Below are 21,215 nucleotides of genomic sequence, written 5' to 3'. Positions count from 1 at the left end.
ACCTTGGTCAAGGGCAGAGCAACCAGTCATGAAAGCCAAGAACAGTGACTTCAAGGGGTTCCAACCAGGAGGCTCTACTGTCTGTGCACAGGGGCAAGCGTCTCCCCATCCCAGGGGTCCCACTTCACCACTGCAGAGTAGCTTACAACGCAAGTGCCCATCTCTCTCCACCAACAAGCAAGTATTCGGGTCACCTCTCTGAATACATCTGGCTCCTATAACTTTCTCCAGTATCTGCCTCCCAAAAAGGCTAAGATTGCTGTGTCACTTACCACACTAGGAAGCTTTCCAAAGCCACCCATACAAGCATACCACTCCTCAGAAGAACCCTCTGGTTGTGCATAATTTAATAAAACTGACCATGTAGGATAATGCTGTTTATTAAAAATATATTCAGGGAGAAGGAAGTCAGTGCATTTATGCAATTTTACATACACATCTGTAGTTTGAGGTTCCATTATTCCAACAGTTCATATAAATCACTGTTTCAGATAAGAGAAAAAAATGCTTTACACAGGAGATCAGCAATTGGTTATAGGTTTGGTAATATGAGTAGGCTTGTTGTAAAAATAAAACCACCTCTTCCATTATTAAAGAGTGTCTCCTTATGCAGAACAAGTCTTTAGAGTTAAGAACTTTTTCTTGCATAAGAATTAACTTGAAGTTCTTGGAAAACAGCCAATCCTCCATTTTCTATAAATATAAATGCTATATTTTGTCTGGAATTTTTTTTCTTTTGAGGTAACAAAGGAAGCATTTTCAGTGATTTGTCACTAGGTTATCCCTTACTGGGTATGCCAACTACTGCAGCGTCAAACCTAAGACCCATACAAAAGCATTTCTCAGAGTAAGAAATACAGAGTATGACATTTTCAAACAATGTTCTCATTACAATAGGGAAAATAATGTGGGTCAAAAAAACAAAGCCCAAGATAAATGAATTAAAGGCTCGATCATCTTTGCTAATGAAGAATGAACAAGAGCATCCAGAATCCCCCCGGAAGGACTTGGTTTCTGAACGCACAGTTATGTCTTTCCCCAGCAAGTCTCCTTTTTCATCACATTCTTCCGTGGACTATCAGAAACATTCCCATCTCCTGAATTTACTGGCAGGAATTGGGAGCACAGCCTTAACGCCTGGGGAACTAAAGGAAAGACACACTCACAAGTCGCTGGCGATAATCCTTACTGCGGAAAATCAAGAGTTGAATCTAACTTCTTGGATGCAGAAGTTGGGGCTTTTTGTCCCTCGGCCTTATGGCCTTTACACACAGGATGCCCTGAAGAAGGGCAGGAAGTGACGTCAGCCAGCCAGCCGCACCTCTCCTTTTCATGTTATGTACCAAACTTGCAAGAATAGCCAAATGCAGGACAGACTTTAGAATACTCTCTTCTTTATGGAATATAAGGGAAAGACAGTTCTCGATCAGTACAAACACAGGGAACCAGAGCCGAAGCACAGGAAGAGAAAGAAAAGTCTGTATCCAATGAGAAGCTGTGTGAAAGGTTTCTTCTGCTGGGTTTGGCTAAGGCATCTAGAATTCTCTCCATGTCTGTTCCTGATGGGACTACCTAGCATTTACAATTCATTCACTTTTTTTGGGGGGGGGCTGGGAGGAGGGGAATACATTTAACCAACTCTTCCTTCTTAAATAGTGAGGACTATGTTTTCATAAACAAAGCAGATCAAATCAGTAACTGTCTAAATGACAACGCCATAGTCGGTGTTAGCTGTGACTAACATCTGACTGACTCCACCTCAGCAAACACTAAAAGACAACAAAATCTTAGCCACTATCCAGACTGTCTACGTGTGTAAAGCGTAGAGAGTAGTGCTTGTTGACAGGATTACTCAGCAAATAAATTTAAGGCATAACTGGAGGAACAGCAGATGAAGTCTATTTTTCCCTATGATGTAATATTAAGGCCTCTGCCAAGAGAGATTGCTTTCAAGTGGGAAGTCTTCTTGCCCCTAATTAACCAAGCGTCCCAAAATTAAGGAGTAAGCTAAAGACTGAAAGCTTTTAAACAGAGAACTACCGACTTTGAAACAATCAAGCTCCACAGTGCGATTCAAAACCATCCAATGTACTCACTCCTTAGACGCTGAAATCAATGAGGCCAAATCTGCCAGCGCCATGATGTGGATAAAATGTTAAATACAGAAGATATCTGAATATGATGTGTTACTTTGTTTATACATACGTCTAAATTTTAACGACAGAACCCTTTAAAAAATGAGGAACAAAAAGGTTATGTTCACGCAAAACTCTTTTTTGCGCTTAGTCTGTAAAAAGGTATCAGAACAATTTAAAACAAATTGGTTCCTTCTTTAACACTAGATTCACTTGATTAAACTGCACAGGTCCTACGGTGTCAATGTTAGAACTGCAGAAACACAACTCCCTCCTCTGATGTCAAAGGGAAGCAAGCTCACTCTCCAGAGCCTCTGCAAGGACCAGGGAGAGACACTCCGAGTTCCTCTCACAGCTCCGTCCCACCTAAGGGGGGTGGGTCACTGCCCAGGTGCACTGAGACGAGGGGATGCTCCTATAAGGCCATTTAAGTGGAAACGACGAAGTAATCTAAATAAAATAAGCCACGGAGTTTCTTTTAAGTGGTGAAATAGGGGACAAAGGGGTTTTGACATCAATTAAATAAGACTTTAGAACAGTCAAACAAAAGAAAATTGATTTCTCAAAGTCCAATAAGAAAACAATTAGCTCATCTCTCGTTTTCAGAAAGATGAATGATGGAAATTCTCTCAACAGGCTTAATTTTGAACCTTAGGAATGAAGGAAGGAGTCTCCTCTCATTCTCTTTCTACATTTTATGTTCTTCAGTTGCTATTCTAAATTCTTTGAATAGCGAAATCAGCCATGAGCTGTGATGGTCTGCCTGCATTGAGATACATCTCTACAACTAAAAGTTATGCATACAGCACAGAACTATAAACAAAAAAGGTGAAGCAAACTTTATTTATTTTCAGGTAAAAACATGAACCTGATGAATTATTGCAGATTTGAGAAATCAGCACAGAAAACAACTGGACAGAGCATTGCCTACAGGTGCTTTGATGTGTGTCGAGACAAAGGCTGAGCTGTTTGTCCCGCGTGAGCACTGGGAGGAGGGGGAGAGAAGAGCAGAACAGCGAGAGAAGACACCGAACAAAAACTTAAAACTAGAAAAAGGGGGGAAAACTTTTTCTTTACTCCAACAGGGAATGAAAACTGCTAACTTTGCTTAAAACCGTATACATCAATTCAAAATGCTCTGGCCACAGAATAATAAATACTGGCCAGCCTAAGCTGCAGACTTTTTAACCTACACAAAAGAAACGAATGAGCTCTCCTTGCCTCCATCACAGAGGCGGTGGTTGCCAGAATCACCACGTAAACAGTCCTAGTGCGTCCCTGGTACAAGGCCAGTGATACCCTACAACTATAGTAAAGCTAAGCTATAAGAAAAGCCTACCTAGTTACAAAGGCTGAATTACATTGACAACGTATTTCAATATCCATGAATTCTAAATTGTATCTTAATTTGAGAGAGAACAGGGAACAACGAAAGCCCACGGCTGACGAAGATGTACCAACTGTGGGTTCTGTATACAAAAAACCTGTGTGAGCGGCACAGACAGTACACGGATCAGGGCGGGGAAACTCAGGGGAAGTGAAAAGCACACAGAGCTCACCTACTAAACTGTATTTGTCAAATACATGGGAGCTTTAATTTCTGTACTTATGTACAAGAGTTGTCTTTGGAGGAAACAAAACTGCAGACTTAGCTAGATGGATACACACAGCCCAGAATTAAACTGCACAGCGACATTTATTGTTTCAGCCTGGAAAAACATCCCTTTTTTTAAATTTCACACAGCAAAGCAAGTTAAAAACTTCACTCGTCAAATAAATGATAATTTAAACAAGAACTTGCTAAAGAAACCTCATCACAACAACGTTTTAGGGCCTGATCACTTTAAGTCCATGGGGCCATTAATGAATAGGAACCAAGTGTCTCTTTTATAATCTGCAAGCCGTTTTCCTACAACAAGAAGGCGTAACATGTTTCCTTGACTCAGGTGATACATTTAGAAAAGAAATCATGATTTTTCTCTTTTGCTGTAACAGGCAGACACTGCGTTTCTCATTGTGATCAGGAAAGATGGAACGACTGCTGCCCTTCCCTCGCTGCCATCAACAGCTTTTCTCGCATTATCTCGATGCTCGAATAGTCCGGCAACTTAAGGTAGTTCACACAGGTCATTACGGAGGGCAGGAAGTCATCTGGGTTCTCTGTTGATTCGAAGGTCTTCCGGACAATTGTCAAAGGTGGATTCAAGCTCCGGAAGCCTGATGAAGAGGGAAGAAAGGAGGACAGAGGAACTTGGCACGTTTACGGGATGCCCGCCAGCTAGCTCAGGGAAACCCGCCTCTCATCCATAAGGAGAATGGGTCTGGAAGCACAAGTATACGTACCCTTTCTTATCTGCCCCCATCAGAAACACACTGCACTGCTCTAATGCACAGCATTACCATACACAGAGGTACTCTTTCCTGCTGGGCAATGAACTCTACCCATTCAAGATACATCGAGGGTACGGAACCTGGTACGTGCTTTATTTACAATCAAAAGTCACTGTATAACATGGAGGCAAACCGTTCTTTATGCTTCCCTTACGCTTTTAAAAGAGCGCCAATTCAACTCATATTAGGATTCATTTCTGAAAAAAACAGACTTTAGAATGCCTTTTCATCTAAGCCATCTAAGGGTTTATAATGTACGTATGTCTGAGAATTTGAATTTTATGTAGAGAAGCAGCATTACATGTACATTAGCAGTCCTACTTCAGCGTGTTTAAGTCAATCCCTATGAATTGTCCTGCCAGTGACATCCCTTAACACACTGCAGAACAAACTGAAAACTTAAGAAACATTATGATATTGAAATAACTAAGAGGCACTCAAGGTCAAATAAAGAATATCCTGCTGTTGGCACTGAAGTTTTGCGTGCGTTCTCCACCCCCCCCCTCACACACACACACACACACACACTCACTCATAGCTACAATAAATCAACCGCTGTACCCACCTCCAACAGGCAATCTTGGGCTACCTGTCACAAACTGGAGAAATAACCTCTGCTGCTCATTATCAAAACTACTGAGAATCTCAAACAAGAACTTCACAGCCCGACTATAACAGAAATAAATATACCATAGTTACTTCATCGTATTAAAATACAGTTTTGACTCTCATAATTAGCTAGAGACTATCAAATGTAAATATGACTACATATGAATTCACATTGTAATGCACTCAAATATGTTTCTGTTGTTACAGTTGGAATTCAAGTGGAATGATTACTGTTGTAATAAATAAGACCTGTCTGGGATTGTACAGATATTTCCACTTTACTATACGTAAAAATGGGTAATGGGGTCACAGTGGGATTCCCCACCTTTCCTCCTCCCGCCCATTTTCACAGAAATACTTGGGGCAAAAAAAAAAAAAAACCTTTCGGTCCTAAAGTTGCAGTCTTGAGAGAAATGAAGCCAAAATATTAGAAAGCCTCCTTTAATAAGTAAACAAATTTTAAAATGTATATGTATGTGTGTGTATCTGAAAACTGGCAGAACCCAGGACTTACCTGTCATGAGTATAACCGTGATCTGGCCTGCAGCATTCCATCAGTGTCTTTGCGTCCCAAGTGTCTGCTTTACTGCCACACAGGAGCTGATCCAGCTGTGTGTTTAAACACGGGCAACAGATTACTAAGGACACAGCTGTGTAACTGACTGAAAATGCACACATGTTCTGTTCTGTGGCGTGCCAATATAAAGGTCTACAGAAGCCCCAAAACTTCAGCTTGGTACTCTTTACAATGTGCTTTTACAATGTGCTCTTCTAGTATATTTACAGATTCAAGCTCTTCTTCAGCTGACATGAACAGGTGCGCTGCCCATTTGCATGAACTAGGTTCTAGGGAGCCTTTAATCTAAGACAGAACATACCTGAGACCAACCCTTAATTGAAGTTCTCCTAATTCTTCTCGTTTCTTAAGAGGCTTTAACTCAATATGTACTTCTAACCAGGGAGATTTTATAAATCCTGGCTTTTAGAAACACGAGGGCACACCATAACGGAAACCAAGAGACAGAACAGCGAGCTGGAGACAGAAGTGGGAGAGGAGAGCTGAACTGAGACACAGCAAATGGGTAGGTTTTTTCCCACTTTGCGAAGAAAGGCAATTCTGTGCCACATGGTCGTCTAGGACCACGCTAGTCATTACAGAACAGATATCAGAAAGCAAAAAATGCCTGTGTGTCCTTGGAAAATCTAACATGAGTTTCCAATTAAACCATCTCTCACCTGGTAGACTGCCCATGTGCAGGATGACTCGTACACTGAGAAAATCCATTTGGAGCATGTGAAATTTGGTATCTACTACATGTCACTCACTGTCAGGTACTTTATGTATCTTGTTCAGTAAGAGAGAGGTTATCTCAATCTTATGAATGAGCCAGTCAGCTCAGATAGGACAAGCTGGGTAAGGTCACACCGCTAAGTAGTGGGGACCAGGATCCAATTCCAAAAGGAACACTTGCTGTTTTCAATTCCAGGTGACACTTAGTGCCTAAAAGTGCCAGGTACACCACATGTTTTAATAAGCAGCAAATCAAAGTGGACATAAAAATAATAATTGAGATGAAAACGCTAAGTCATTTAAAGATTTCCAGATTCAGTCGGTAATAAAGGTGTAGTCTAAAGCTAGTACTCAAAAAAAGAAACAAAAAGGTTTCCAACCTGGGGCAACCAAACACCTTCCAGACCCTTTCTATGACACCTCACTATCAGTAAGTAGTTTTCTGAGATTCTTGTTGCACTTTAAGTAAAGATGGCTGGAAAAAAATGATGCCCATAAACTCATTAACTCCATTCTCACAAGTGTTCTCTGGATTTGGCAACTAGGTAATTTGCAACATTTCCTTAAAACTTCAAGGACTAACCTCGCTCATGAAACAATCAACATCTCAGCGAATCCAGAAAGTTTAGCTTAAAAACAACAACAAGTAACCTCCCCAGTGTCACTTTCATTACTATGGACCCATGGCTCTCCCCGCCAGCCACAGGTGTACAGAAACCCAAGTCCCACTCTCCACCAAGCAGCGTCCAGGGTCAGCTGACAAGAATGCTATGCCTGGGACTTCCCTGGTGGGCGCAGTGGTTAAGAATCCACCTGCCAATGCAGGGGACACGGGTTCGAACCCTGGTCCGGGAAGATCCCACATGCCTCGGAGCAACTAAGCCCATGCGCCACAACTACTGAAGCCTGCGCTCCACAACAAGAGAAGCCACTGCAATGAGAAGCCCGCACACCTCAATGAAGAGTAGCCCCCGCTCGCCGCAACTAGAGAAAACCCGTGCACAGCAACGAAGATCCAACAGAGCCAAAAAAAAAAAAAAAACAGAAACAAAAAGAAAAACAATGCTATGCTTACTCAATCACACATGGATCCCATGCTCTTCTATACTATATTTAATACTTATTTATATATGTTATACATTATACTTAATACATTATATTTAATATTCTTCCTCACTCAGGAAATGATCTTATCTTTCCCAAACATCCACCCCGCCACCGCACCCAACCATCTACCTTTCTGTTTGCAACAATGGGGTCTTTGACTAAATAGCACAGAGAGACCCCACTAAGATAATTATAGGTACAGAACTAGAGACGACCATTTCTTTTACACACAAGCTACTCACTTCTTCCGGATAGAAGTACTGAAGGTGACTGAGTGGGAAGACTGATTCAAATCCATCTCTGAATGAATCAAACTGCCTGGAAACGCCTTCATTTAGTGCCCAGAATATAACCAGCTGCAAAAAGAAAACTCTTTCAAAATCTGCGACAAGATTTCAAATTTCTTTCCTATTTAATATTTGGCAAACTACAGTGAAACATCCTTCCTGATCACTTAAAAAAAAAAAATGAAGTCTTTAAAATATCTCCCAGTAAATTACGTAAGTAAAAGACAAGTCAGGTCAACTTCTAATTCAGGGTCTGGCCAATAAGAAAATGTAAAAAATGCCGTGTGTGTTATAAATTAATATATTTAGTGTGTTTTACAATTCATTTACCAGTACATAAAATCCCTATGAGTTATACTTTACCTACCAGATGAGAAGCAGATGAAACTTCCGAAGAGGATAAAATGTTATTGAGAATTAAAGATAATGTTTCAAGAGTCAAAATTACCAACTGTTAAGTGTTTTAAATTTTTAATGTGCAATTTTTAGTTCTAAATCCTGTTAAGTTCTTAGAGCCCAATCCTTCTGCAGTATGTGCCTCCACTTAGAAAAAGGTAAACTCTGGAATGCAGTCACATGAAACTGAAGGGTCACAGAAAGCATCTGTTATTGGTCCAACATCTCCTAGTCATCAATGACTTTGGCTACCCCTTTGGATTCAGAAATAGGGGACCTACTCAGATAAAAATGAAAACAATAGCGTTTTGTTGACAGAAAAACACAAGCATTATTACAAATATTTTCAGAGAACCTAGTTTGGAGTTAACTCATCATTTACTAGTAAGCTGAAAGATTAATTTTCTCAAAGTAGGTAGTATGAGAACACAGCCCTACTGACTGTTAAAGGAATTACTTAGGAATCACAGAACTGTTAGGCATACTAAATAATAGAGGTCCTCTGCTATCTTCTTCTCTCAAACTGATGAAGAAACTGGAGCTGAAATTTTTCAGAGGTTCTATCTAAAATCCCACAGTAAGTTAGTGGAAAAGTCAGGTCTAGGAGGTATAGGTGGTATTTTGTCTGGAACCCAATGCTCTTTTCATTCAATGTCAGGAATAAACCAAAAGAAACTTTTCCAAAAGTAGTGATAATAAAGACTTACATAGGTCGTAATCTAAAACATAATTTGTATTCAGTACAAAATTGTTTTCCTTAACTTAACAAATATGGTCAAGGATCATGAAAGGCCTCACCAAACCCATAAATGTGTGCGCGCGCGCACGCACGCGTGGACAGCGTTAAAGGTTATTAGGTCAAGTTAGGTGGCTTGATAGAAAGGTAGAAATGCAGTTTAGTGACAACACAAGGGATGGCTGCTTTTCACTGATTTCTTCAAACTAAGAAAATGAGATGTTATTAGATAGTATTCAAGCTTGAAGAGAGAGAGTTCAAGGTTATAGAAGGTACTGCAAGATATATGACATGTTCTCTCAAGAGCAAACAGAAGCGAAGGTCAGGAGAAGTGGACTTCGTGCAGTGATCCCGGGCGTCAAAGGTCTCACACCAGGGTGTGCAGCAGCTACCGGACACGCACCTGTGCTTCACTCGACCCTCCCTTCCCTCCCCCACCTCAAAGCAGGCCCCCCGGGCCCAGCCCCGCATGGCCACAGCTGGCCTTCGCCCCAGGGGGCGCTGCGAGTACATACTCTTAGATACTCCTCCAAATTGTGGATGGTGACCGGTATATCCTTTCCTCCTTTCTTCAGTTCGATGTTGGGAAACCCTGGCAGAGTGAAATCCAATCCTAGATCTTCAACTGAGCAGCCATTCATAGTCAGGGTTTCTAATGCATACTGTAGACTCTCTTTGGTCTAAAAAAAAAGGGGGCGGGGGGTCAAGCCCAGTAATTCAGTCAGTTATGTTTGTGTTTATGAAATAAAAGATATGCTAATAAATTTTATGGGTTCCCTTAGCTCTTATTTCTTTTTCTTTTTTGTCATAATCTACACAAAAATAAGTCACTGAGATCACAAAGGAAATAATCTTAAACACTTCAAAATCCAATTATTTTTATAGGAGAAAACAAGATAGCCTGAGTGCTCCTCCGCAATGAGGTGTCCACTACTCAGTCTGACCATATTCAGTCAGATTTCACAGAAAGGCCATAATCATTTGCACAGTGGTCAGTTTAAGAGGGCAGGCTCTACAGAGCCAGACAAACTTTTTATAAATTCTAGGCTGATCTTAATGAACCCAATACATGTATACAGCAAATACTGAGTCATACAGCGCAGTTAGGAAATTGTAAACACAAATAATGCACTATCTAGTATAAATAAATTTTTTCTCTGCAAGCTCAAGTGTAAAGAATACCCAGAGATTCTTCATTCGATTACTGTAGGCCAGCATTAACAAATTTGTATTCATACAGCAACAGTGTGATGAAAAAAGGCTCTAGCAAACCCCTAAGAAAAGTCAACTCCTACTCTGAAGACAAATGTTAAAAAGTTTGTATTATTCACTTTTTAAAATGTTTAAGATCATGAAAGGCTTATATAAAATATAATTTCTGAATCAAAGACCAACATACAAAACTGCAAATTCTATCTGAAAATGAAGGTATCCAGTATAGGAGAAAGAAGGTAAATGACTTTCCAAATCAAAGATGCCTCCGAGTATGAAATTCCTAATGGCTAAACAGTCAAAGTGCAGAAAATCATTTAAACAAAAAAAAGGCTACGAAGTTCTGGTTAACAGTCATTTTTTAAAGAGGAAAGTGAAAGCTGCGTAGGATTACAGATAATTCAAAACACAGAGGAGGGTTAGGGTTAAGGTAAAATACATTGTTGAGAATTTTTACTCCTCTGCAAAAATACATGTTTAGGTCTCTCTCAGTTTCGGGAACATCACTGGATGACACACAAAGACAGACTTTTCATTTTACATTTGAAATATTCTTCAGCAAAAGGACTTAAACTCTCCATTTTAACGTTCTCTGACTAGAAAGCTCTCCAAAATGCTATCACTGATAGGAATCTAGAATATACAATATGTCCTTGAGATGTTTAAAAGGAATTAGCTGTCCGTTTCTCTAGACCTTACACGTTAAATTGAAAGCCAAGTTTTAGCCCATTTTCCATGTGCCTTTCAAGAATTTAAACTGCCCAGTGGAAACTCAGCCAGGACAACTTGCTCCGTCTGAATGCTTTATAAATAATGAGGTGAGGTGTGTGAGAATACCACCAGTCCTCATGTTCCAGTTGCCAGTTTCTGGAGTGTGGTTTCTGTGCTATGGATTTTATATTTTTAAATTGGTAACATCAGGAATAATAAAGATTAGAAGAACAAATCTCCAAAGATTTGAGAAAGAGAACTGTGGCAGCATACTGCACCGGAGACAAGGGTAAGTAAGAGAGCTTGCAAAAGCTGTCAGAGTGTGGGCTCCAGAGCAGACAGCCTGGGTTTCAGTTCTAGCTCTCCGGTGTTCTAGGTATGTGACCGTGGTCAGGTTACTCAACCATCTGCCTTGGGTTTCTCATGTGTAAAGTAGGGGTAACGGGAATATCTAAATCTCACAGCAGATTAAATGAATGAGTACACGTAAGGCTCGTGGAAGAGCACCACGAGCTGTCCTGTATCTGGAGCGGGCGGGGCTGTCTGTGGTGGTGTTCGCGTTATTTTCCTAAGAGATGATCTTAAATAAGATGACAGTAGTTTAAAATTTAAACCTTGGTGAGCATAAACCTTACTAAAAATCCCAAGACAACAGGTTTTATATGGAAAAGAGGGACCTGGCTTCTTTAAACACCAATTTCTCTTAATAAACATTTACCCCAAAATTACCATTAATAATTACCGATTAATATGGGAGATAAAATTAATTTTCTTACAAATCACCTCCTTCCCCGACAAAAAGTATTCTAAAAAACCCATCTACTATAAGCTCCTCTCTATCTTAAGAGATGTGACACTTCTTCTAGCTACAGAATCTTAAATCTCTATTCTTATTTTACGTAATTTACAAAATGGGAGTTGATTTAACACTGGTCCATGTTACCTGCCCCCATACAAGACGTCTGACTCTATGCCAACTTTTTAAAAATACAACTTTGTCTTCTTCCAATGTCAGACACAGAACCACTGTTATTCTCAAATGATTTAATTTTGTTAATGTATAGAGAATATACATTAATGATTTAAAGATCAAGATTACCCATGAGATCTAACAAGAGAAACCTTAACAGATGTTACCAAGAAACAGTGATACCTACCATGACCTTCAAAAATATCCTGAGATCTCTCTAGAAACAGATGAACTGTTCCTAAATTAAGCCATCTTTCTGGAAAATCAATCTGTCCTGCGAATAGCCTTATTGATTCAAATGCTTACTAAAAGAACTCAGTATGATAGAGTATCTGCCCAGATACATAATGTCCATCTAAAATATAATAAACAAGAGCCCTATGGTTTTAGTTAGGGGTGTATTTTATTTGCTGGTCAAGCTGTCTGTTCAACACCTGCTGTTATTACAGGTCATCTTACCAACTGTAAAATCATATGCTTCAGTTATTATAATAAAAATTTAAACTCTTCCAATATAAAATAATAACTGGACCAAATACAAATCATTAACAAAGAACTCATCTTTCTACAAAAAGAAACTGATCCACTTGACTGTCTCATTTTCTAAGCCTACCTGGGATTTATCTTGTTCAAGTCTTTTCTTCTGTCTGACAATGTCTTCTAGGTGATACACTGATCTGGCTACAACTGGGTCAATGTCAAACAAATCGTGTGACGTCAGCGAAGTTTCTTGCCGTAGCATCCATTTATAAAAAGGTAAGCCCAGGGGAAGGTCCACCTGAAAGAGAAGGTGCAAATATCACAACAGTCACACCAAGCTTCTAGCACTGCCTCAATTCTTTAAGTGACACTTCAAGAGGTCATTTTAAAAGGTCAAGTAATCCCCAGGGGAAAAAAACATATTTAAAGAACTGTTTCTCTCAGTACATGAAACTGTCCCCATTTAAGCTCAATTTGGGGCTGATATTGTTAAAAAAAAAAAAAAAAATCGAATACTGAAGATTCCTATTGAAACACTGGCCCTAAAATAGAAGTTTTCAATAATGGACATACATTCTCCATAAGAACCTCAACACCAAGAGGTGTTTAGAGTCTTGCTCAATTTTGGACCAAGTGAACTTAATTCCACTTCAGTCTGTATTATTGCATATTTGGAAGGAAGAATGTAGAAGACCAATTAGTTATAACTAAAATGAAAAAATGGAACTTCAAAAATAAATGATTAACAGCACATCCTTTCAACAACAATGAAATTGTAAGCCTGACATCAGATGAAAACGTCTTACACATATTGACAAAGTATCTCAGAAAACATGAGAAGAAAAAAATGAAGAAAAGTCCAGAAACATTCAAACCTCTGTGAATACTAGTTTTTGGGGTTATTTTCACTCCTGCACGTTAATGGAAATTTATTGCAGTTTAGCCACATGCTCATACTTTTCCTGCTTAATTAAAAATCTAACTCAAACACTTAAAAAATATATATAATTAAAACCACCCTTAATGTTGCCTGATTCTCTGAACCCTTGCTACTAAAGGAACGGTCCACAGACTGGCACTTGGGTATCACCTGAATGCTGGTAAGAAAATGTGGAAACCTGGGCCTGACCCATGAACTGCTGAATCAAAACTGGCTTTTTAAATAAATTCTCCAAGCAATTCATATGCACATTAAGGTTTGTGAAGCAGTGTTTTAAAATATAGCATTAAATGCAGGGGATTAAGGTACCGTCATAGAACACAGGTACAAAAAAATTGTAGAAAAAAAGGTAATTCTATACTTACCAATCTGAAATCCATGATAGCCTTAGCCATTAATTTTCCTAAGAAGCGAAACTTCATCTTAACTTTTGCGATATGAGCTGGCTTAGCTGTCCTACCAAAGGGAAGCGCAAACAGGCCTTGGAGGTTTTGAATATACTTGGTCCCTTCTTGGCTTCCTATAAAATGAGTAAATCACCAAACTTTAGATGCTATTTCCCAAAACAAGACAGACCCGGTAATTAAGAACATTTAAGAAATTCAGTATTCTCAAAATCAGATAGCAGATCAAAGAATGAAGTCCTCTAGAGCTGGAAGGGCCTCCCTTATTTGATAAATGAGAAAACAAAGGTGAAAAGAAATTAGGTCAGAGAGCCAGGCCCTCTACTATGAGCTAAATATGCATAATGAACTGTAAGGGCCCTTTACCTGAACTGAATAACAAATTGGCTTAGTCACAGATTAGTATTACCTTTGGGATTGCTAAGAGTTACTTCTTCCCCTCTCCAGAGACCCAAGTCAGCTCTCTGTAGTTCCTGAGATACAAGTGCATAAAACTCCAGTGTAGGCCCCAGACCTGTGCCAACCTACAGAGGAACAGAAGTAGGACAAGTCAAAGTTTAGAATCTGTGCTGCCCTTTTTTTAACCTGCCAACCTTTTGGCAATGGGTACTAATCGCAACTGTTCACCAGAACGTATTAGAGATTATTTCCCAAACTGTCCTGTCTTCCCTCAGTCCAGGTCGCCTGGAATGAGAACCAGCAACCCTTTACTATTTCCTGCTTCCTGTGGCCCCAACATTTTAATTGTATGGTTCAAACTAATATACTAATACGAGTACCCTTGCAGCTATATACCGTGCCCTCAGGGAACAGATGGCACTGTCTGGAATGGATTTCTTTCCCATTCTCTCTCTGGTGAACTGTTCCCCTGGAACCAACTCAAATGTCCACTCCTTAGGAGAAGCCTCTTTATCTGCCCAAGCAGTTACTTTGCTTCTTTTTCAGAACTTACATTTTGGCTACTTAAGTACTCACCACATTAGACTACCATGATTTCATTACATGCTTGCATACCTCACTGAGGGGTAACTTTAATTCACCTTGTATCCATTGTAATGCCTGGGCGAACACCAGCCATTTAATAGAGGTTTGTTGAATAAAACACAAAAAAAGGAACGTCTGGACCCACACCAGCACCCACAGTTATTCCTTCATGTTCTACCAAGGTCCTATCAGCTCACACCATAAATTAGATATGCAACTAAAGATAAGTTAATTCCATAGTTTATAAGCCTAATCTAACCACAGTCCTGTCAGGAAGGTTATATTTCACTTACTGATTACTTGTAAATAATGATTATTATTTCAGCATTAACACAGTTTCTTTCCCCACTAGCTTAAAGGATTTGATGTAGTCCACAAAACGGTTAACTGTAACTTTCCAAACAGTGACCTGCTTGGGTCTGGCAAAGCCTTCTAGACCCAGCTCCACGTCTCTGTCAGTACTCCACGGCTGTAACTGGCATCAGTATTCACCTCCTGCTGCAACCAAAGCCTTGGAGCCACCCGTGATGCTTCCCTTTCTGGCGCCTTAACAACCCATCATTAAACACTGTAAGCCCCACCTTCAGAATATGTTCCAAACTGGTCACCACAGCATCTCTTATCTGGCCCAGTGCTAGAGGCTCCTAAGTGGTCTTTGCAATGGCGCTCTCCACACCTCATGTCCTACTCTCACAGCGTGAGAGTGGATCCTCATACAACCTAAGTTCACATCATTCCTCCACAGCCTCCAAAGGCTCCCCATCTCGTTCAAGCAAAAGCTCAAATTCTTAGCTTGGCCTGGGTGTCCTATGTGATCCCTTGACTCCTATTTCTAGCCACTGTCATCCTCCAACAGGCAGGGAATTCTGCCTCAGGGCTTTTGCTTCACTTTTCTTTTGCTAAGAGATAGCCTTTCCCCTAGATAGTAATGACTACTGCTCAAATGTCACCTCATTCCACCCTATCCTCTCCCCATCATGCTCTATCTTCTTATTTTGCTTTAGTTCTTCAGCACACATCCTACATACATGTACATGAATGAATGAGTGTGTGTGTGTGTGTGTGTGTGTGTGTGTGTGTGTGTGTGTATCGGCCTCCCCAAACTAAAAGCTCCATGACAGTAAGGACTTTGTGTATTTTGTTCTCCACTCACACGTGAGCCTAGGAGGAAGGCAGGGAAAGAAGAAAAGAAAAAAACTGCAGTAACACCTGGTATCCACCAGATGGTGCTTTAAAGCCAGTTAATCCTAGCTCCTTTTAGCATAATTATCCCAGGTTAAACAGAAATCATAGATTAGATCAGCCTATTTCCTTCATCCAAATACTGTTACTGCTAACAGTAAAACAGACTTAACTTAAAATATTAAGTGATATGGGCAAAACTGTATACACTTTCATCCCAGGAAGCCTCTGTGAGGGTGGAAGGACCAGGTCACACCTGCTCTGGCGAGTCACCCCTGCACTGGGCTGGCCAGCAACCCCGTAGATAGACCTGACCTTTCCAGGGATCTTTATCCTACCCAGCCACTCCCCTAAAAAAAAAGATAGGTACTGTGGTTTTGCTTCATTTGTTTTGAAAGGAATGAGGAGATACAAAATTTGCCAGCCCAAAATGTCTCTTTGGCATGCGGATTATTTACAGCTGAAAACAATCAAGGCCCAAAAGACTCAGGAAGAAACTGACTTACTCTCTAACTGCCTAAAAGAATTTTGATAAAGGGCCGGTTCCCACAACAGAGCTATCACCAGAGGTATCTGCAAAGAATATGGGCTAGGGATGGTGGCAGGAAAACAGGGCCTAGGGATCAGAGTCCACTCTGGGTCCCATTGTCTCTGCCTGGCCTGGCAAATATTTGTTTACCAAACATTTGCTCCATGTGGACTGCCTTCCTCCCGCCTTTGAAGTCCCAAACCACTACCCCCAACATCCTCTTTTGTCTTTGGCTGAAGACAGTATTTAAGAGGAGGGTTTTGGCCATTTTGGTGAGTTACTCAGACTTCCTGTGACCAGCCAGAAGAACCCAGAAGGGTAGAGGAAAATGTCTTCCAAAAGGAAGGAAAAGCATAAAGCTCTAGAAACAAACACAGAAAAACAAAAAAGTTTGACAACTTGTGTTATTTGAAACTTTCAAAGTCTTTCTCTTTCAAAAGCTAATGCTTATATACCAGCATATACCACGTAACAGATAATGTTGTGTTTTACACATTTTAGCATTTAATCACTTAAACAACATAATGAGGTAGGCACAGTCACTGTGCCCTTTGTTGGGTTATTACTGGGGAGTTTACATAACTAGCCCGACTTCATACAGCTAGTAAGTGGCAGCACCAGGCTCCCCAGTCCATGCTCCTAACCTTTCATCGTCCTGGCGGCATATACCACGTGACAGGTAATGGGCTTAAGTGGTTTGCTGAGCCCAGAGACTGGCTTAGTTCCCCCCTGGCTTACCAGTCATCTCTATTCAAGAATGGAGCCCATTCTGTTCTGACATTTTGGTCAGGATTCTTCTAGAGCTAGTTAGAAAGGCTTCCTAACAGACACCAGCTGACTTGTACGGTTGAATCTGGCTGACAACCCGAGGCCCTAAGCATATATAAAGCCAGCACTCCAACCCTTCTTCTTCAATGAAGTCGGCTCACAGAATTTTTTCCAGAGTCACCAGGAAAGATCCATCAGTGAAAATCATAAAATTGTGATTTCTGTATCAGCATTTCAATCCTGACCCGTGGAACAATCAGCGTGATGCTATTCTGAACTTAAGTTTAGGTTTCATGTAAGACACAATCTGAACAGGGGCATGAAGGATGAGAGAGTAAAGACGTTCATTCCTGACGAGAGAAAAATATGTTGGAGTAAAACGAAGTAGAAAAAGCGTGTTTAAATAACCAAGCAGAACAAGCTGGCTACAGCAAAGGTCTTACAGTTTCATGAGTAAGAAATTTGGACATGTAAACATATAAGAGCTGTATCCTCTGAGCAACAGGCATGACCGGGGTAGATTCAAAAGACCCAAATTTCTTATCCCAGCTTCCATTCCATCTGCCTCCCGTCCCCTCCAGAGCTACTCCCTTCTGCTATTCACCACCAAGCCTGATCCTCTGTTCAAGCTACACCCTTTGATTCCTTAACTCTCCCCTCTCTTTCCTGAAACAGGCTCCTCATCTGAAAGGCTCATTCACTTGGTACCTATACCACTCACTTTCCACACCCATTTGCACTCTGTCCTGCGTCCCCCGCAACTATGCTGTGATCCTGGGAATGCAGGAACTCTGCCATAACCTGGATCCTGGCACTCTGTATACTTAGTACGTAACTACTTACAATTTTAAATTTGATGATTAAATACTGTCAACTATTCAAAAGTCTTAATGAGGAGGAGAAAATGCTTAAGAAAACGAGTGAAAAATCAAAGTCAGGATTAAAATCACTTGGTTAACTACAGACAGCTTTGTAGATTAAACTGCTACGTACACATAAGTGCTCACCAAGAGCCCGGCACGGTTCTAACTCTTCACCACATGAACTGTCACAACTCTGAGGCTGTACTACAACCCACACTTCACAGATAAGAAAACTGGGAGGCAGAGTTGTTGGCTTTTATAAATAAATAATAAGTAAATGGAGTATTTGGAAATGTCATGTCCATAAGTTTCAGATGTCCAAAAACTTAAGTCTTAAAAAAAAAAAAAAAATTAAGATACTTCACTGCTGGTCCAATGCGTTAAGACTCTGTGCTCCCAATGCAGGGGGCCCACGTTCGATGCCTGCTCAGGGAACTAGATCCTGTATGCATGCTGCAGCTAAGAGTCTGCATGCCACAACTAAAGGAGCTCGCATGCTGCAACTAAGAATTCCTCATGCCGCAACTAAAAAAAGATCCCACGTGCTGCAACTAAGACTCGGCGCAGCCAAAATAAATAAATAAAATAAATAATAAATAAATTAAATATTTTTTAAAAATTAAGGGAAAGAGGAAGGAAAGTATCCCCAGGAGACTCAATACTTCAGAGTCAATTATAGAAAATCATTATTTTGAGTCTTTTGGCATACTGGCCTGGCTATTTAAAAACATCTCAAAAGAAACAAAAGAAAGATTAGAAAGAAAGTAAAGCTGTCTTTTTTCATGGGTGACATGACTGTCTACAACATGGAACAGCAAATTACAGCTCAGGCCCTACTGCCTGTTTTGTACAGTCTGTAGGCTAAGAATGGGCTTTACAATATTAAACGGTTGAAAAAATCCTTGAATAGTATCTCACAATGTGTGAAAATTATATGACTTCAAATTTCAGTGACTATCAATAAAGTTTTATTGGAAAACAGCCCTGCTCATTCATGTTTGTATTGTGTACGGCCACTTTCACGCTACAAAGCCAGAAGTGAGGAGCTGTGATGAAGACCACATGGTCCACAAAGCCTGAAACATTTGTTATCTTGCTCTTCACAGAAAAGTTGCCCAAGCCCCGTATCTACAACAATCCTAAATGATCTATTTAAAATTTTTAGAACCAATAATTAAGTTATCAAGGTCACAGAAAACAAGGTCAACAAAGAAAACTTTACTTCTGCAAACTAACAGCAACTGGAAATTGAAAAGAAAGAACAATATTATTTTCAAAACCATCAAAAAACATGAACTATTTGGGAGGAACTTAATAAAACATGTACACGAGAGACCTCTAGACTGCAGTTATGAAGCATACTGAGAGAAGTTAAAGACCTAAATCAGAGAAAGGCTACGCTGTATTCACGCACTGGAAGATTCAATACCATAAAACATCAACTCTCTCCGAAACTGATCATGATTCAACACAAACCTAATCAACATCCTGTGAGAGACTTCCCTGGTGGCGCAGTGGTTAAGAATCTGCCTGCCAGTGCAGGGGACACAGGTTTGATCCCTGGTCCGGGAAGACCCCACATGCCGTGGAGCAACTAACCCAGTGCACCACAACTACTGAGCCTGTGTGCCACACCTACTGAAGCCTGCACGCCTTAGAGCCTGTGCTCGGCAACAAGAGACGCTACCGCAATGAGAAGGCCGCGCACCGCAGTGAAGAGTAGCCCCCGCTCACCGCAACTGGAGAGAGCCCGCGCGCTGCAACAAAGACCCAATGCAGCTAAAAAAAAAAAAAAAAAAAAAAAAAACTCAAAACAGATTGTAGGCCTAAATATAAGAGTTAAAACTATACAACTTCTAAAAAAACAAATAAGAAAAAATGTTTGAGACCACGGTTTAATGGACATTTTCTTGGGATACAAAAAGCATAAACCAGAAAGGAAAAAAATTGATAAACTGGATTTCATCAAAATTAACAACTTCTGCTCTTTCAAAGATATTTCATCAGGAAATGAAAAGATAAACAACAGGCTGAAAGAAAATATTTGCAAAACACTTATCTCATAAAGGACTTGTATGCAGAATGTATAAAGAACTCCTAAAAGCTCTGATAAAACAAAACCCAATGAAAAAGTGGGCAGAATTCCTGGACACTTCCTCCAAAGAAGATAAGAAATGAAAAGACAGTATCATTAATCATCAGTGAAATGCAAATTAAAACTACAGTAAATCCACTAGAATAACTAAAATTTAAAAGACTGGCAATAACCAAGTTTTGGTAAGCATGTGAAGCAACTGAAATTCACATACTGCATTACTGGTGGGAAGGAAAAATGGGGCAGTTACTCTGGAAAACGGTTTGGTGTTTCATATAAAGTCAAAACATACCTTACCAAAAGACTTAGCCATTCAACCCTGAAGTATTTTATATTTTACCCAAGAGAAATGAAAACATATGTCTACACGACGACTTGTACACAAATGTTCACAGCAGCATTACTCATAAGAGCTAAGAAAGTGGAAACACCTCAAATGTGCATCAACTGATGGTTAGGTAAACATATGATGGTATGTCCACGTAATGGACTATTACTATTATTCAGCAATAAAAGGAAACAAACTGATACACGCAACAACATGAATTAGCATTACACTAAGTGAAAGCAGAGTAACACAAATGGCTACGTACTATATGACTCCATTTATTATGATACTGTACAAAGACAAAACTGGAGGGACAGAATACAGATGAATGGTTGCCAGGGACTGGGGATGAAGGCTGGGGACTGACTGCAAAACGGTCTAAGACAACTTTCTGTGGTGATGGGATTTTTTCTTTATCTTGATGTGGTTGTGGTTATAGACTGTATACATTTGTCAACACTTAGAAATGTGTATCTTAAAAGTGTGCATTTATGATATATGAGTTGTATCTCAATAAACCTGATTTTTTTGAAAACGCAGTTCAAACATTTTGAAAGTTAAGTTTAAAACCTTTCACTTTATCAACCTAAAGATTACACAAACACTTGCTCTTATGCCAGGAAAAAAAAAACCCTTTTATTATGCAATTTAACCTCGAAAAATGGAGAACTCAGAACAAATCATTCAAGAGAAAACAGAGTACATCTCAAGTTTTGAGATAAATTTCCCAATCGTCTTTTAGAATTTCACAGGACCAAGAAACTCTAGGGACATTTTATCAAGAGCACAAGTCAACA

The 21,215-nt window shown here is 40.0% G+C and overlaps 1 protein-coding gene across 14 annotated transcripts in view; it reads right to left on the bottom strand.

Annotated features, from left to right (window-relative positions):
* Positions 1-364: 364 nt before the first annotated feature.
* Positions 365-21,215, bottom strand: part of TRIP12 (thyroid hormone receptor interactor 12) — a 147,892-nt gene continuing 127,041 nt past the window's right edge. For 9 of the 14 annotated variants that reach the window (XM_029226113.1, XM_029226115.1, XM_029226111.1 and 6 more), the window contains 8 exons: positions 14,079-14,193; positions 13,631-13,785; positions 12,459-12,623; positions 9,468-9,632; positions 7,776-7,889; positions 5,650-5,744; positions 5,092-5,195; positions 3,813-4,352 (listed from right to left, as the gene is read on the bottom strand). In XM_029226113.1, the coding sequence (XP_029081946.1) occupies positions 4,156-4,352; positions 5,092-5,195; positions 5,650-5,744; positions 7,776-7,889; positions 9,468-9,632; positions 12,459-12,623; positions 13,631-13,785; positions 14,079-14,193 (1,110 nt within the window). In that variant the 3' untranslated portion in view covers positions 3,813-4,155. Of the gene's footprint in view, positions 4,353-5,091; positions 5,196-5,649; positions 5,745-7,775; positions 7,890-9,467; positions 9,633-12,458; positions 12,624-13,630; positions 13,786-14,078; positions 14,194-21,215 lie in introns of all 14 variants that reach the window. The other 5 variants (XM_029226109.1, XM_029226116.1, XM_029226119.1 and 2 more) reach the window with 1 other exon arrangement.

This window comes from Monodon monoceros, unplaced genomic scaffold, assembly GCF_005190385.1.
Source record: "Monodon monoceros isolate NGI ecotype Baffin Bay Population unplaced genomic scaffold, NGI_Narwhal_1 Super_Scaffold_16, whole genome shotgun sequence".
NCBI classification, from domain to species: Eukaryota; Metazoa; Chordata; class Mammalia; order Artiodactyla; family Monodontidae; genus Monodon; species Monodon monoceros.
The sequence above is the reverse complement of the archived record's forward strand: the minus strand, read 5'-3'. Positions and strand labels throughout refer to the sequence as shown.